This window comes from Elaeis guineensis, chromosome 4 (genome assembly GCF_000442705.2).
Source record: "Elaeis guineensis isolate ETL-2024a chromosome 4, EG11, whole genome shotgun sequence".
Taxonomy (NCBI): domain Eukaryota; kingdom Viridiplantae; phylum Streptophyta; class Magnoliopsida; order Arecales; family Arecaceae; genus Elaeis; species Elaeis guineensis.
In genome coordinates this window covers 24,212,855-24,232,369 of record NC_025996.2, presented here as the reverse complement: position 1 = coordinate 24,232,369, position 19,515 = coordinate 24,212,855, and the positions used below count along the sequence as shown (strand labels likewise).

At 33.7% G+C, this 19,515-nt stretch overlaps 1 protein-coding gene across 7 annotated transcripts in view; it reads right to left on the bottom strand.

Annotated features, from left to right (window-relative positions):
* The window catches only part of LOC105043322 (uncharacterized), a 56,543-nt gene that overhangs the window by 16,318 nt on the left and 20,710 nt on the right, over nucleotides 1–19,515 (bottom strand). For all 7 annotated transcript variants that reach the window (XR_012140762.1, XR_002164573.3, XR_002164575.3 and 4 more), the window contains exons 9-11: nucleotides 17,695–17,811; nucleotides 9,363–9,510; nucleotides 4,142–4,249 (exon numbers count right to left, since the gene is read on the bottom strand). Coding sequence is in view for 4 of the 7 variants with exons in the window: in XM_029264055.2 (XP_029119888.1) it covers nucleotides 4,142–4,249; nucleotides 9,363–9,510; nucleotides 17,695–17,811 (373 nt within the window). In the remaining 3 variants the exon portion in view is untranslated. The remainder of the gene's footprint in view (nucleotides 1–4,141; nucleotides 4,250–9,362; nucleotides 9,511–17,694; nucleotides 17,812–19,515) is intronic.

The window sequence follows — 19,515 nt, the reverse complement described above, 5'->3', positions numbered from 1 at the left end:
GGTCATCCTAGTCTGACTGTTCTTTCTAAATTTCTTAAATAAAATAAAGTTATTTCTGATGGCCATTCTAAACTCAAATTATCTGTTTGCAATGCATCCAATATGGAAAAACATGTTAAACTTTCTTTTCATAATTCTGAATCAAAATCTTCTTTTCCTTTTCAACTTGTGCATTTTGATGTATGGCAAGCACATGTGCCATCTATTTCTGGACATAAACATTATATCATATTTGTGGATGATTACTCCCGTTATTCATGGATTTACCTTTTAAAATTTAAACATGAGGTTTTTGAAAACTTTTTAGAGATTCAAGCAATGGTTAAAAATATTTATCATCACAACATTACAATTCTTCAATGTGACAATGGTAAGGAGTATGTAAATAAAAAAAATCTCTGCTTTATGTTTACAAACTGAGATTATTCAGAGATTCTCATATCCTCACAAACCACAACAAAATGATGTTGTCGAGAGGAAACATAAATATTTATCCAATGTTATTCGAAATCTTCTTTTGCAAGCTTGCATGCCTCCTTATTTTTAGGTAGAAGCCCTACAAACTGCTGTTTTTCTTATAAATCGTACACCTTCACTTGTTATTTTGAAAGAAAAATCACCTTACGATACTTTGCATGGTTGTCCCTTCTGACTTGCAATTGTAAAAGTTTTTGGATGCTTATGTTATCATGATCTACTGAATATTGCCAAACATAAGCTCTCTCCCCGATCTCTCCCTTATGTATTCTTGGGACTTTCAGATAAGCATAAAGGATTTCGTTGCCTATATCCAAGTGCTAGAAAAATTTTAATTTCTAGACATGTTATCTTTGTTGAAACTATTTTTTCATATCCCTGTCTCTCCAAATTTTTTACATCTTCCGCAACTGGTTCTACTGTTTCAGATTTTTACATGTTTCAAAATTTTCTTTCTAATCCTCCTTTATTGGGTGAGTCCTATTATTAATGCACTCTCGTTTCACTTTCATCCATATTTCTACTATTGATGGTTCTAGCACTTCTTGTACCGACTGATCCACTTTGTCTATTTCACCAATCTCTAAGTCATTAACTCAATTTACTACCAACTTGAATAATGATGCCATATAGGTTAAAGATAAGAACCATACCATTGCTACTAGTCACAAAGAGCTTCGAATCTATATAAGATGAACAACCTCCAGGGCTGTTGCATCCACCACTACGATCAATCCTATTCCTACACCTGAACCTCCCCTTTCACTGCATCTACTATAGACCTACCAATTTTACCATCTTCTTTATCTACTTCATCTATTGTTTCTCTACTTTTCCATACCCACTCTATGCTCATCCAATCCATGACAAAGGATATGAGTGCATCTACTTCCTTCCTCGCTTCTACGTATTCTTCTCTTTCCATCGAGCCTAACTCCTTTGTTAAGACTTTTCAAGATGCAAGTTAGCATGCAGCTATGATCGAGGAATTTGATGCCTTATTGACTAAGTCTACTTGAAATCTTATTTCTCCACCATCTATCAATCTCATTGGCTGTAAATGAGTATATAAGGTTAAGCAGAAGGCTGATGGTTCTCTTGAGCATCTCAAGGCTCGGCTTGTGGCTCAGAGTTACAAACAGCAACAAGATATTGATTTTGCATAAATTTTTCATCAGTTGTCAAACCGACTACTATTTGCACTGTTATTTCTGTTGCTTTCTCCTCTGATGGCCGCTTCGGCAACTTGATACGAAGAATATCTTTCTTCATGTTCTCTCTGAAGAGATCTACATGAAACAACCATCTGACTTTACAAATCCTTCTCTTCCTCATCATGTCTGCCACCTACAGAAAGCCATCTATAGACTCAAGCAGGTATCTCGGGCTTGGTTTCAATGCTTTACTTTCTTTCTGAGATTGGTTTTATTGGAAGTACCGTAGATCCTTCCATGTTCATTTGTCGCTCCTCTTCTGGCATTCTCATTCTTCTCTTATATATTGATGACATCATTGTTATTGAAAGCTCCTCTTTTTTAGAGGCACTTACAGACATTTTACAACGAGAGTTTGCCATGAAAGATTTGGAGCCTCTACATTACTTTTTGGGCATTGAAGTTACTAGATTTCCTTCTGGTCTTTCTTTGACTCAACAGAAATACGCGTGTCAACTGCTTGAGCGTCATGATTTTCTCACAAGTAAGCTGGTTGCTACTCTCTCCGAGTGCTTGTCTCTCGACTCATGAAGAGCGTCTTCTTGCAGATCCCTTTCTCTATCGTCAAATTGTTGGTGCTTTGCAATATCTTACTTTTACAAGACCAAACATCTCATATGCTGTTAATACGGTGGCTCAATATCTCCATGCACCTCATGAGACACATATGCAAGTTGTTAAACGTCTTCTCCGGTACATTTGTGGAACACTGTCCTATGGCATTTTCATCTCCCGCTGTCTGAATCCATCACTCATTGCTTTTTCAGATGCTGATTGGGCTTAACTGTCCAGATACATATAGATCCACTCTAGGATATTGCATATTTCTTGTTCTTAATCTAATCTCCTGATTAGCTAAGAAGCAACCTACTATTTCTTGCTCCAATTCTAAAGCAGAGTATTGATCTATGGCCTATACACTTGCCGAGATCATTTGGATCCGTCTTCTTCGTGATCTTGGCGTCTCCTTATGGGACTATTCACATCTATTGTGATAATGTTAGCACAACATACCTTGCTGCAAATCCCGTTTTACATGCCCGTATAAAGCACATTGAACTTGATCATCACTTCTTGCGGGAGAAAGTTTAATCGGGTGATTGGATGTGGTCCATATCTCTTCTGACAAATAACTTGCTAACATCTTCACAAAACCTTTGACCACTTCTCGGTTTTCGCTTTTGTGCACCAATCTTCGCCTCTATGCCAAAGATGCTCAACTTATCGAGGGATGTTAAGATATATTTAGTATTTCAAAATTGCATATTTCCTTCCATGTATAGTGGAGGTTTTTATAGCATTATTGCTATATTATTGCTGGCCTATGTTGCCATATGTGTACATTCTGTACTCTAGATATTTTAATCAATGAAACCCCTAGATGGCAAGCTCTTTTATCCCTCTTTCACATAGATTTGTCATTGAAAGGTAGTTCTATTTGAAAGTGATCCTGGCTTTGGATCAGATTCGGGCTGAAACTGCAATTCCCAATTATGGTTTCTGACGAGTGATGAAACACCCATAAAATGAACAGTTCAAATCTGTGTTGCTCGAAACTTCCGATAAACCCTACTAAAAACCAATCACAAGGACATATCATAACAACTCATATTGAGAAATTTAGGGTGCGTTTGGTTAGTCATAAAAAAGTACTTTTTTTGCTTTTTGATTTTTTAAAAAGCAAAAATCAAAAAGCAATGTTTGGTAACACCATGAAAAGCAAAAAGCAAAAATAAAAAAAATCAAAATAATTGCTTTATATGCAAAGCAAAAAATTTTTGCTTTCCAAAATTTGTTTTTTTACTTTTTTTACTTCCGTACATCTAAAATACCAAACCAAAAAGTAAAGAACCCGAATTCTTCTCCCTCGTCGAGCTCTTCACCTCCCCACCCCTTTCTTCCTCCCTTCCTGAACTCTTCTCCTCATTGAGCTCTTTTTACCTGCCATCTCCAAACGTTGCTTTTTGCTTTATAGCAATGTAGTTACCAAACATACTTTTTACTTTTTTGCTTTTACTCAATAGCAAAAATAAAAAAAAATAAAAAGTACTTTTTAAAAATCAAAAATCAAAAAGTGTAACCAAACGCACCCTTAACTTATTCATCCATGTTCATAATATTGCTTTTTAGGGCTGGAAAAGTTTAAGCTAATAATCTGTACAATAAAATTAACTCTTAAGTCACAATAAATGATGGTCATTTGGAAAATTGAAGTTCACAGTGTTCTTGAATTGCAAAAAAGAACATGCCAATTACACCCTTATTTGTTGTAGAAGCTTAAAATGCATATTTAGCAAAAATTTATAAAAGAGAGTCCCTATGCACATTACTAAGTTTTCGCACAGCATTGATGAAGGATGGTAAATTAATCAGTGAGTCTTGAAAATTAGCATCGGTTGAAATAAAAATAAAGAGAACAGGACAATCAGACAATAAGTAAAAAAGGTTACCATGATTGCTTTTATGTTCTCTTCCAATCCGCTCACAATATCTACTCTTTGACATATTATAGACCATCAAACCACATACTGAAAACCAATACCAACTCCGAATTCTTCCTATAATAGCATAAAAGAACATAACACAAGAATGTTTAGTACTTTAATTAACTTAATCATACCAAAGTCATAAGTTCAGTAAGACCGATAAGTATGATGTATTTGAATACAGATGCTAATGTTTACCTCTTCAAGCTATAAAAAGTAAAATTAAGAAAAAGAATTATAAAAACGTGCAAACATACCCAAAAAAAAAATCCAAAGGTTGAAGATACAGAAGAATCATTTGCACCCAAATTTTAAATCAAATGGCCAGTTGCATATCTAATGTTGTTCATGAAGAAAATTGGAGGCTATATGATCTAAATCTTGCCTCCATTTGGCAAAATTAAAATAAAATGTGCTGGAAGAATCGTAAATTATGTTAGTGATGCACACAAATCCTTGCATGGTCTCTCTAGCATGTCTAGCTTGAAATCCTTCCCTTCATGTGAACTGCATGGTACAAAAAGAATAACACCCACTAAAATAGCACATCACTAAAAATTGTAATGAAAAAATAAGATTACCTAAGCAGGAAAATACTCAAAACAATTTAGGAGTAAGTGAGACCAACTAAGACATCCTTCTACCGAAGCTTCAAGACATCTCGTGAGCTTACCATATAAGTGCTCTATACTATACATGCAATTAAATCTATATTAGTTGTTCTATTAGAATGTAGTGCACCTAAAAGTATTTACCTAAACATTAGTCTGATCCAAACACTCATTTGGGCACTTGGTTCAGATTGTAATTCGGTGATCAGGTTAAAAAAATCTTTTCAAACATGACCTAACATTTTGGGTCAGATCAGAATCCAACATTTTATTAGGTCTAGGCTCTAGGTGGTCTGCTTGCAAAAGGTTTACCTTTAGCCTGTGCCTGTAGCATGTCGATGGCAAGTTAAAGAGCCATACTATTGTGATGAAGCATGCAAATGTTGTGGGAAGAACTGTCATAAAATTTCACAATTTCAGGAAATGGTTACATGGAAACAATGATACTTCATGATAGACAACTTCCTCATGTTAGGTATTTGCCTTTGCGTAAATGAATGCTCATTGCAAGTGCAAGAGGACATCATCTAGTTGCAGGGAAAATATCTTTTTGGACTCAATAAAGCCTTTGGTTGAAAAGCATTATAGCTGGACTTGGATAAAACAAAATCTCACGTCATGACTGTCCAGTATGTCAAGCTTTAAGCAGAATAAACTAGAAGGCAGACTCAGATGCTACTATTTGATTCTATGGCACTTTGCTTGGCCATATTGATGAACAGTTCATTAGTGCACTGATTCTAATAAGGTGCTTCTGGAAGGATTTTAAAGAAGTCATGCTTTTATTCCCTGTAAAATACTAAAGATGCATCTCATGAGGTTGAGTTTTCCTGAGTCATTGAATTGTCAAGGGGCAACAAAGACGTTAACTTATATTCATGATTCTATGTTCCCACACAATTTTGAGATGATTATGAAATTTTGGTATTCGATGGCTTCAGTCTCAATACCAAAACCCATCTCAGTCTAGGGCTGGGTCGATGCATACCAGGACACTCTTGGATTGATTGCATCCCCACTCCTGGGACAACTTGACATCCAGGGACACCAATTTTTAAAAATTTTTATTCTTTTTCTAACTGACTAAGAACTACCCTGGTGCCTTACCAACCAACCCCAAACCAAGATGGGCTCCTCCAATACTAGGACTTGACCCTTGCTTTAAACCATGTATAAAAGAAAATATCAATAAACGAACAATTGACATTGGATTTTCTTTAATGCATGCTACCTCCTAATTCAGTCCATGTATTCTCATTTCTGGCAGTGGCACCCACAATACCCTTTAGTAACAATCATGCGGACCTGAAAGACCACTTATAATATGATCTACTAAATTGGACTATGTTGCTCAACCTTCAAAGAGCAATGGGTATTACTGCTACAAAAGAATCTAACAAACTAGAGGAATGCAATGACCATTGTACATCGTTTCGACTAGATGCGCCAACAAGTTAACCAAACTTCATTTCTCACATGATTGGCTTGAATTTCCTGAAGTGCTCCACTACATTTTAGGTATCTTTTACCATGCCATCAATCACATTTTAACATAAAATACACTTGTTATACAGACATAAAGGAATCAATTATCTAATGAATCCAACATAAAGTATCTCATATAAAGAACCATGGCTCTATTAGGGCACCATCTTCAACAATTTTGTAGCAAAAGCTACCTAAAAAGAGCCATTTGGTTGTTTTTCTATTTCGAGTATTCATTTTTAAAGAACAAAAATTCACTATTAGCATCAAAACATCTTTCTGGTTTACCATATGGTAAAGACTCTTTTTTTAATTTTTGGAGTTGTCAAAACACACACACACACACACACACAACAAAGACAATAGACATCCCTAATGAGAAACAACATATCTCATGCTCTAAACAACAAGGAAAAAAAAGGACAACTGAAAAAAATATAACAAACTTGATAACAGCACATATCGAAACCAAAATATGTTTATACACAAGCATAACTAAAGGGTGTTTTCCAGTAGAATTATATGAAAAGTGATGAAAAAGAAGCTTCTGAGTTGAGCGAGATCACTAGAAAAGGATAATGATATTCCCTACCAAGTGCCTTTGGTAGAGGAGATAAGTTGGGGAATAACCCCCCAAATGGGGATTTATCCCACCAAATGCCCCAAAACAGGCCATGAAATAGCCTTATTCAGATAAAAGTCCAAAAAATGAACCCATCCCCTCCAATTACAGGGTTGCCACCATCCACTCTTTAAACACACCAAAAGCATATGCATGGGGGTTGTACTTGACATAAAATCCAAGATTCCAAATCATTGCAAAAACTGATATGCTCACTTATACCCTCCATTTATCCCTCCAAGCCAATGGGACTTATCCCATGAAATAGGTTATCGGTTCAACAGTATAAAGGATAACCCTCCAAAAGTTATCCCCTCTGCCAAATGCAGCCTACAGGTTAGATGTTCCTATGCATATCAAATATGAAGTGTTCAGTTCCCATGTCAACCACTTTGTTCCACAACAAAGGATTCATCGGATCATGATAATGACTTAATTCATGCACATTCCGCCCACTGTGCCCATCAATGTAGAATGACGTAACAGCCAAGATCTAGGTTGTCATTAGAAACTATTCAGCCATCTCATCTCCCGCACTTCAAGTGGTCATGGGTAATATTTCCGGAGACCTCCAAGAGAGCATTAATTTGCATTTAGTCAAAGCATTTCTAAAGCATTATTATTATTTTCAAACTTTTGAGGCCCAATTTTGAAGTTGTCAGCTATATGTACTTAAATCAACAGCCAGTTCTTTTTATTGCTTCCAAAACCAACATGAGGTTGTCAACAGGTCAATCAATGGAACTAACTGCAATATTTCATGCCACGCCATTGTATAGGGCCTACTAAAAATTTCCTACATGCCTTTTCAAGATCCCAGAGCATCGCCATGAACTCTAGGTGTATTTGAGTACTCAATTTAAAGCCAGAATAACATGACTGTCATTTCCCTCCTTAATTAATAATTTCTGAAGTTTGAATTTGAATTTGAACAAGATAAAGATGACCCACAGGACAATTTGTCTGATCTAATAAATGACAGTGTTAAACTCTACTACAAAACATCAGACTATGTCAACTCAAAAGAAAGGGATCAAAAACATTAATATTTATATGTTTATATATATATAAGTTGAGCTACATCGCCTACAACCATATCAGGAGTGTCTGAGCCTATATCTCATTGAGGTAGTAGAAATAGTGGTTTACCTAAAATGAAACAGCATATCATCAGACAACAATCGTGATTTGCAACATATAAAATCCATAAGAACCAGAAATCAGAAGTTGCACAGCAGGTGGGGAAGTGGATTTGCATGTGCCATGGGAAAGCAGGTGTAACAACTCAGGACCTCACTTAAAAAGGCTAATTAGAAATTATATCTTGAAGTTCTTGGCCCTACTTAAAAGCCCAAGATTTTCTCAGCACACAATCAATGTGGGACAAAAACATGCCCAAATGGGTCCCCCCCAACCCCAAAACCCCAAAAAGGCTGGCCAAAGTTTGCAACATGGAATACCGTACTGCCCCATACTGCTCGGTATGGAGTATACCGTACCATACCGATCTCGTACCGATGCGCCATCTCATAGCATACCAACATTACCGTACCATACCGAACTACGTACTGATATCAAGCAGGATTTTATCGGTACCGGGTCCCATACCAAGACGACAAAACTTAGTTTGCAATTTGGGGCCCTTGACCTTGCTCAAGTACCCAAGGTCTCCCTAGTGCACAATTGATGTCGGACTAAAAACACACTTGCACAAGCCCTCGCATGCAAAACATAACTTCTAGCTAGCCTTGTTGGTGATGTCCTAGGGTCAACAGGGCCCCAAAAAACTCAGGACGTGGAAGGATCTGAAAAGAAATTCTATATATTATAGATTATTTGATTCTTGCAGCTTGAAGAATTTAAGTTATAACAAAAAACTAGTAAAACAAAAAAAACTAATTATATTTATATTTATGATAATAAGGAGTCAATCTATGGTAACACAAGGCAGCAAGGTACATAATGGTAAATGGGGTTGGAAATGTAAGGAAGATAATGTCCAAGGGGAAACATGAAGCAGCTCGTTGTGGCACCTCAAGCAGAAGAGCCTAGTATGGGACACTCTAAACATCAATATCTTTAGACTATATTTTGCTGCAGACCATATTTAGATTCCATCATATGCATAAAAGGCTGCACTCTGTCATTATTGACATCTGAGTTAACTTCTAGAAAAGTTTTGATCAACACTTAGCAATTAAGTCTTAATTCATTCTAATTTATGTAATATGGAAATTCACATGTGCGCACGTGCACACACACAGATATACATACATACATACATCTAATTTACGTAATATGGAAATTCACATGTGCATGCACACACAGAAATAAATACATACATACATATATATATGTACTTATGTTTGTATGTATGTATATGTATATGTAAGTGTATCTATATAATCCAAGTTATTGAACGCCAAGAATTCAAAGCAAAAAATAGCAAATACAAAAACAGTACAACCTGGAACATTTCCAATAGAGGCAATAGATTCCACAAATGCATCCAAAGCTGGAAATGGCGACTTTCCTGAGAAGTATGTGCTTGGAAAATCACTTCTATAAGTATTGAATAAAACAGTTTGTTGGGGATTTGAATTAGTTTCACGAGCCTGGTGAAAGAATAAATTAGTAAAGAAAAAAAATACCGCAAATGTTTGAAGAGAACATGCAAACATTTCATAAATAATAAAATGATCAAGTTCTATAATCATTTGAAAATTTGAACTGCATAGCCATCCGATGCTAAAATATACATACACAAAATTATGAATGGACAAAAGAAAATCTCCTTCATGCCTCAAAAAATGTATCTCATGACAAAAAAGAAATGGCTTTGGTACTCCATCAGTTTTCTCATTGCATTCATTATGGAGACACCTTGCAGCTATCATATGGTCACCATCCACAATTGGCGACTTCATGAAGTCTTCTGTCCTCATCATTAGCTATGACATATTTAAGGAACAAGGAACAAAAGTCTACATACGTACATACTTATTATACATAAGCATGCATGGATAAAGAAAACTTCCTTAATACCTCAAAAAAAAAAGTGTATCTCATGCAAAACAAATCATTTGTTGGGTATCTAAAAATTTTCTTGTTTGATTATTAGACTAACACCTTGTCAATATTTTGGCAATATTTCCTCATTTGAAATCCAGTAGTGCAATTAAGAATGTGCTGACTAATAATACAAAAATTTAAGTTTATTGGACACTAGTGAGTTAAGTGCCATGATATAACCCTATTTCATTTGGATTTGAAACATGGGGATCGTCCAGAGCACTTTCTGACCATTAGTCTCATCTTAACATAAAGCTTGACGTGTGTACAATTTATCATTAATCAGTGCACAAACATAATCAAATTCATTTTCAAAATATGAATTTAGTAATATCGGTATCTTTCAAATATTCATATACATAATCATATATTTAATTTTGAAACCAATCATATTCAAAAATTTGATTCAAAATAAATTCTACTTAACTCATCAGTCTTTAACTATGACCACAATTATACCCTATGATCGGGCCAGAATACCATACTTATACCCTGTGGCAGGGCTAGAATACCATACTTATACCCTATGATGGAGCTAGAATACCACACTTATACCCCATGGCTGGGTAAGAATACCACACTTATACCCTACGACAGGACTGGAATACGACACATTCCTGCGGCCAGACCAGAAACAAAATCATGAGCTCAGAGTGTCAATGCATAACCTCCAATTGCCAGGGTTCAGAACATAATCAAGCTGACAGTCCAAATCCGATTCATATCAAAATTCTCTTCATAGAATAACATATATATCATAATCAAATCAAAATTATGCATATATGATTTCATATCAGTAAACAGTTATAGTAATAATTCAAGAAATATTACTGCAAAATTTCATATCAATTTTCATTCGAAACATATTTTATAAGATTGATAAATCACATATACATCCATTAACAATTTGTTTGATATTTAAAACAATATTATATAAATGAAAAATCTAAAGAAGGTGCATCATTACTTACCTCACATGTAGTCCAACAAATCCACATAATTTCAAAAATTTCTCTTTCAAAATCTAATATCCAAAATCATACTTTTAACAAAATTTAACCATAATTATTTTCAAAATAAAACTCCTAAATCCTCACAAGATTGGCTATGCGATAGCACCTGACATCCAGTCAATTTAATCTAAGACATGAAATCGATCAACTGCAAATCTAGGATCAAGATAGGATGCGAGGATGCGATCGACGATGAAATCTTATGATGCTCAATCCGATCAAGATGAAAATCAGCAAACTATCCAACAATCAACGGTCAAGATCCCTTTACTAGAATCTATCAAAGCTACTAGAGGATCTTTCTAAGATCTAAAAAATTCTAAAAAGAAGACAACATCTAGAGAGAGCTACTTTTAAAGAGAAACTTGTAGAGAGAGAAAGTATGATTACTTCTAGAGAAAGAAAGTAGAGAGAAACTAAAGAGAGAAAGTCATGAAGAGAAACAAATCTAAGGAGAGACAGAGAAGAGGGAAGAGAGAAACTCTCTCTTTTCTTTTTTCTTTTTCTTTTTTTCTTTTTTTCTTTTTTCCTTTTCTTTTTCTTTTTTTGTTTTCTTTTATCTCTTCTCCATTTGGGCAAACAGGGGATTGATGTTTCCCCATTCTTTTCCCTGAAACAGGGGCTACGATCGGTGTGGCTGTGCCCAATGATGGTTGGGGATGTGCAACTGGTATCCCTGATCTGGCGATCAACGGGGACAAACAACACCGACAAATCAAGAAAAGAGAAGACTATGGAAATAGAGGTTTCCTTTTTCTAAATTTTCAGTGAAACCAGCAGCCGACGGCATTGTCTACTGCCATGGGAAGAAAGGAAAAAGAGAGGAGGGTCAAAGCTTACCTTGGGCTCCGATGACTCTCCAATCTAGATTTCCAGCAGGCACGACCATGGCTTTTGGAAAGCAAACTCCAGTGATTTCGCCGGCTTAAGGCCTCGATTTCTTAATGGATGAACAGGAAGCTCCTTCCCTTTAAATAGTGGAGAGGTGAGGATTTGGACCCCTCCCCGATGTCGATTTTGACTCCAATTGGGAGTCCAATGGACGAGAAGACTCCTAACAGGAGTCTTCTCTATGTTTTTTGGGCTGCTTTAAAATGCATGCGGTTGCTGGATTGGGATATTACAGTATGCAGTACATTTCCATCCCATATGATAATCACTTGGGAGTCCCATGCCTTCATCAATGACAAATCTGGCATATAAAGTATTTACCTAAGATTAAACTAGAAAGTTTTGCAATTTTGAGAACATAGAAGCAACTAGGAGTCCAATTATAGGAAATCTAAAAATAAACTAAGAAATTGAAGATAGAGAATAAAAACAATGGACCAGCCCACCTCGAGAGTAAATTCACAAGATTTGAGCTTGACTTTTCATGCCCAAATGTACATACATTAGCCAAGCAATATGTATAATTGTAGTGGCATTTTCAAACTTCCAAGATTACAATTCATCTATTGGTATCTAGCACTTGATGCGATGGTAATAATATCAAGTTCATATACATGTGTAGTTTAATGTACATACATTTTAGTCTTATAATTATCTAAATAGTTATGTTAAACAACTAGATTGCTATTAAATACTATGCAAAAATTTAAATTGAAGTACACAAAATAATGTAACATTTAAAATGGTTTAATATACTGGTCAAATAATTTTGGACATTTAGTTCAAAAATGTTCTAACCATGCATCCAATGATTCTGAACAACAAAAAAAATGAAATATATGCTTTCTTGGCTAGCTTTATCTTACTATTATTTGTCTAATTTTCCCAATGTTTTTTCTACCTTCGTTATTGAAACTCAAAAACTTGAATTATAATTTGAAAAATAAAGCTCAAAAAGTCGGGCCAAAACCAAGTTTTAAAACTTTGAAACTTGCCATGATTGACTAACAAGTCTATTACCAACGGAGTATTGGATAAAACCATCCGATTATGCTCATAGTTCCTGTATTCTTGCTGGTTAAGGTCTCAATATCAGCCAATCAGCAGCCACTCATGAAAAGGTCTTTGCAATATGCAATATCATCAAACAATCATGTGGATTAAGGATGCACATGCTTTATCATTAGTACATAATCATACAAGTGCATATTTCTCTTCAACATGCAAGATAGAAGCTTGTATCAATGTTCTGAATCCGGTGAGTGGAGCAGACTTGTTATGGTGGTGGGATCACATGTTCCCAATTCAACCATGGGTTAATTGAGGCTAGATCGGATGCTAGATATTTTGATTTCTACAGGTGTTTTCCTTCCCTCCCAAAACCTAAACAAGTCATATCTCCTCCAGTCCCTTGTCCTCCCTTCCATCTTCTCCATGTCCTACCCAACTTACCTATAACCTGGTGCTTAGATCTGGTCCTACCACACGAAGATGAAGAAGATCAAAAAAGGAAGAGATAGAGGTTGGAGCTGACATGTTGAAGGATAAAATGACGAAAAAAACAAAAGGAGGGAGAAAATCAGATATATCAGCTCCCAATCCGATTCCTATTGCATCCAAACTTGACACATTTGCTTCTACTAGATCTGGCCTCAATGGCTCAGATCCCGCCCCATCTAGCTTGTGTTCAATGGCTAGGTTGCGATCGTGAACAACTTCTCTCCTCAGCATCAAAGGTGATGGTTGCCAACAAGAGAGGAAAACAGATGGTTCTAGGGAATAATTATTCTTTCCTTTTCATTTTTTTAATATTTCTTCCACTATCCAACCAGATGAGGTACTCAAGGTTGACCTAGACAATTCAAGTGGTTGAACTATCCAAGTTGTCAAGTCAAACAAGTTTCTTAGAACCTAGGCATAATGTGGTCGTAGTTTAAGCCTATTGAGTTGAATGTGATATTTTCAAATCAGACTTCATGAAGATGAACAATATTGAATATTCTGGATTTGTGTTTTAAAATGAAATGATTTTGTGTTTATCTATGGTAAAAACACTTATTTAACAATTACATTTTAATTATTACATGAGTTATCTAGTTAAAGTATTCATTATTTACTGGACTGTTGAGCTTATTATTCGGACTTTTCTTTCATTATAGATTTGGAGAATTAATCACTGACGAGGTACAGCTATATGCACATGATTAGAATAAAGAGCAGTTTGCACCAACAAAGCTTAGAATTAGTATTGTTTCCTTAGTTTAATATCAGAAACATGTTAAAGGTTCTTCATTTTGATTAGTTGATTAGTGTTTACATAATGGTTGATGTAAGATTCTTGTGAATAAAAATTCTAGATATTTCTTAATAGTTTGGATATATTACTTATTAGAACTTGAAATTTGGATTTTGTTGCTTTGACTTGATTCTGCTGCATTATTATGACAATAATATGGAAGTGTTGCATGCTTGTAGAAGTGCCCTATGAGTACACGGTGGTTGCCACATCCTTGTCTCACAATTTCGAGAAGAGGGAATGACTATACTTTTATTTATTTTTAATTATCTCTAAAATTAATTTCGATGGTCTTTGTCTTGCAATAAATTGGAATAAAAAGATGGACATTAGGGAATGAGAGACACCAAAAATAACGATCATTGCGCTTTTGGAGACATCTTAAGGGTTTGAAGCTATTAAAGAGGCTTCAAATGATTCAGGAGTAAAACCATCATCACAAGTTAAGCGGATATTCTATGCTTCTGCCTTCATATCACTTCCTCGAGGCCTTCATTAACAAGAGCAAGTAGCTTTACAAATCAATATTCTAATTCTATCGTGATTCCCTCATCTCATGGAAGTGCAAAAGAAAAAATATCATTCCCCACTCTAATCTCAAGTATTGTTTATTGTTGGATGGCTCATTACACCATGGAGATTATCTCACTTTGTCTTAGATTTGAAATGGGTGACAAGTATACAACTAAATCTATATTTTGGGGACTGAAAGGTTAGTTAGGTTAAAAGCCATTGAATATTTGGAAGAAAAAGGAAGCATGCTGAAACAAAGTGCCAATTCTTTTGACATTGCTACTAGTACAATTTTTCACTTCCAAACAACTAGTCCATCAAACAGGTTGTCTTCTGAAAAAAATCCCAAACTATAAATACATTACAAAAGAAGGTAATTGTAGCAAAGACATGATTATGTTATAATGATATACTTTCATATACTACACAAGAGGACCATAATTGATGGTAGCCATAGTGTTATTACCCTTTAGAGCCTGTTCTTTTGTAGATAAATATCATGAAAAAGTTGGTCAACATTCCCATTGACTAACTACCCATGTTCTCATGCTTTTCAAGTAAATTACTTTCCTATGGGTAGCATTTACCCATGAAATGGGAGAAAATCCTACCCACCTAAAGGGTGGCTAGAATATTTTCCCATCAATCAAAAAAAATAATTTTTTTAATTCATTCCCAATAAACCCTTAACCTTATAATAATAATATAATATATTATATTATTATAATATAATATACTATATTATATTTTAATATAGTATACTATAATATAATATAGAATATTATGTTATAATATTATAATAAATTATTATAATGTAATATAATCTACTATATTATTATAATATATTATAATAATATAATACTATGATAATATAATAATATAATATATTATTTTATATATAGGATTATATTATATTAATATAAAATATTAACATAATATAATATAATATAACAATGATATCAAAATATATAATAATATAATATATTATTATATATTAATATATTATAATAAATTATAATATAATAATATAACATAATATATATTATATTATACTAATATATTATATTATATTATTATAATATATTATAATAATAATATTATAATAATATATTATATTATATTATATACTATGCTATTATAGGACTCATTTGGTTTACAAAAGTGGAGGAAAAAAGAGGCAATTCCTGAGAAGTGGAGAGACATCTTGTTTATTTGGAGTTTTAAGAGAGTAAAAAAAGCTCTTCCCATAGAAAGTCAATTCCCATATTTCATGAGAAGTGAAAATCCATGAGTGAGATGGATTTTCGCACTTTTCATAAGATAAAAAGTAGTAATACTTTTTTCTTTCTCAAAATATCTGTTTAAGATCCACAGCTAAGATTTCGCAAAATATCAATTGATGGTTAGGATGAGATACTAAATAATGATATTATATTATATTAGTATTATCCTAATATTTATATGAATACAATATTAATATTAATATCAATATTAATAAATATTATTTTAATATTTATACTAATGTAATATTTTTATTAATATTAATATAATATTTTTATTAATATATTAATATTTTATTAATATATTAATATTTATATTAATACATTAATATTCTTATTAATATAATATTATATTTAATATTATATTTATATCTATATTAAAATATTAATATTATATCAATATAATATTAATATAGAATAGTATTATACTAACATAATAAATTATTATGATCTAATGTTGCATTATAATATATTAATATTATATTTATATTAATATAAACATAATATTAGTATTTATATAAAGTTTAGGAGCAAAAAAATATGGTCTTATATCTACTAAGGGTATAATAGATATTTTACACAATTTTTCTAAGAAAATGAATATTCAACCAAACATAAGCTACCCTGCGATAAGTCACTTTTCCATAGTCAACCACATATACCAAAATCCTATTCTCAGAAAATAACTTTCTAGAAAGTTGCTTCCTAAGAAGAAAAGTTCTTTCCACAAATTAAACGAGTCCATAATATATAATAATATTATTATTATTATATTATATAATACTATTATATATAATAATATTTATATAATAAAAAATTTTATGAAAAATATGGATAAATCTTAGCAACTTATCTAAGAAACAAGTAATGCAAAAGAACATGGATAACAGATTCTCGAGTCATTTTCCAATGCATAAAAGAATATGAAAAAATTATTTTTCTGTCTAAATGTTGCCTGAAAAATACTTATCTTAAAAAATACAGATTTCTAGATAAATTTTTTACCCTAAAAAAAACAGGCCCTTAATAAATCCTACTTCACGCAGGAAACCATCAAATACTTAGAATTCACAAACAACACACATATATAGATGCATATGCTATACAAAACAAAAGTGTTGTTCATCAACATAAAAGCCCAAGTTTTGTAAGTTCTACCACTTCAAATTATCAAAAGATCACTTCTAGGTGAACATTTGATGTCAAACTACTACAACAAAATAAGGCAGTAATTCATTTTTCTAACTTGTATATTAGTAATTACAAAATGTATGAAAGGAGCTCTAATAAGACTTAGTCTCACAACTAAATATTTAAAGAGTAACTCTGTTACATATCAAGTTAGTCTTTGAATTAACCAATTTCAAATGTCATATTGTCAATCAACTATAAGTGGCATTACATACTATTTTTCAATAATTTTTCATATATCCATCATAAACAAGCAAACATCATAAAAAAAAGATTGGACCAACGCACGAGGCTTCTACCATTGCAAGGCCTAGGGAGGGTTGGATGTACACAGCCTTAGCGCCACATGCGGAGAGGCTATTTCCATGTGTCAAACTCATGGCCTCTATATCATCATAAGGCAACCTTACCATTGCACTAAGGCTCACCCTCTAACAAGCAAATAATTAATCAACATAATTAAAGCTTACAAGAAAAGTATTGACATAGTTGATATGGTTGTAGAGTTTTGTGTAAAACATACTCCAAAGACAAAAACCTGACCTCAGAATCAAAGTACAAGATTTTGTTGCAATCTAAATCCATTTTGCATTTTAGAAGTTTTTCACAATCGACATCCATTCTGCAGATGAGGGATTCCATAAACACCTGCTGCTCACTCTGCATCCAATTTCCAGAAAGATGAACAGCATAAAATCGGGATCAGATAATCTCAGCATTTCCATTTTTACCTAATATATTTTGGCACACAATAATGTGAAACTGTGAATTCAACAATATGAATGGGTTACACGTGTATAATTGATATTTTAGGTGTAGAAGGTGACAAGAATAACATACAGGAAAAAACAATCTCAGCTAGTGCACAACAACCATAGTGCTTAACTTAGTATAACAAACAACAAAGAATGACAGCAACAACAACAAACTCATTTATTAAGTCGGCTATACTGCAGATGAATCCCAAGTCTCTTTAAAACAATTGGGCTTTAGCAACTAGAAGAAAACAAATTGTAGAAAAAGACCAGCTACATCAAACAACAGTGACGGATATGAACTGTTATTGAGTACAATGAAATGGTTGCAGGCATTGAAACAGTACTGTTTTTATTCAACAGATAGCATATCTTTCTCTAACACGTTAATCTGAATACAACAACAGCTATTCATCAGGGCTCTTTTGGCTGAAAAATGCAAATGTCTGCAAGATTCACTTAACCTTTCAAAAGAAGCCCATGTAAATTGTTGATATCCATTCCTTTGTCTATGTGATCATTATTGGATCAGTAAACCCAACCTAGTGGGGCTTCCTAAGCCTTCCAATGAAAGAGTGATTTTGCATAATAAACATGCTTTTTGCCTATCCAAGAATTCTGGCATAACTAATTGAAAACTTATACAGAGAAACATGTCTATGACACACAATCTACATACTTAGGGAAGTGAACCAATGGATAACAGTGATGTGACGTCTCTTTAAATAGCAAATGCCCCATTTCTTATTTTTCAGAAGCATATCATTCAAGATTTCATTCAAATTTTTTGCTGCCCGGCTGCTCCATTTCTGACGAGTATGGAACTAGATTATTCTATGTGACATCAGGATGAAAAGGCTAATGCTTATGAGAGTTGTTCACCAATTATGCATATACTTATGAGCAAGGTTTTATGTTCCAGTTGGATGAGGGGCGTCCCAGCCATCCCATCCCATTCCTGTGAGAAAACATGACCGAGATGGAATCGAGACTACGAAACCCATCCATGCAAGGAGAGAAGAAGAAAGAAGAAAGAAGATGAAAGGTAAAAAGTGAAAGTAAAGAAGAAGAAAAATGAAAGAAAAGAAGGGAGAAGAAAAAGAAAGAAAGGAAAGAGAAAGAAGAAAAAGGGGGAAAAGAAAGAAAGAAAGGGATAAGAAAAAGAAAAAAAAGAAAGAAAGAAAAGAAGAAAGAAAGAAAAGAAGAAGGAGAGAGAGACGGAGGATATTTATCAGGATGTCTGACTGGGACAACTACAAGGACGAGACAGGATAGTAGGGCATCCCATTCCATAAAGATACTGGGACACCTCTATCCCACAGGATTTAAAGCCTCGCTCATGAGCATCTCTCCCATAACAATTTGAAGAAACTAATTTTAAGGTGAAGACATAGATCACTGAACTTGCTCTTGAAACTTCTAGTTTTTCTTTTCTCAATCCAATGCAATGTTGTTGGACCTCTCTACTTTTAAGTATCCTAAAGCCTTATTTCCAAGTTCCATTCTATCTTGCCATTGTTTTAATTCAGCACTGATGCTTTGTGTACCAATGGTATGCCAAAGGCTGCATCAAAAACCTAGCCTAATAAAGAGATTGCAGGAGTGTATA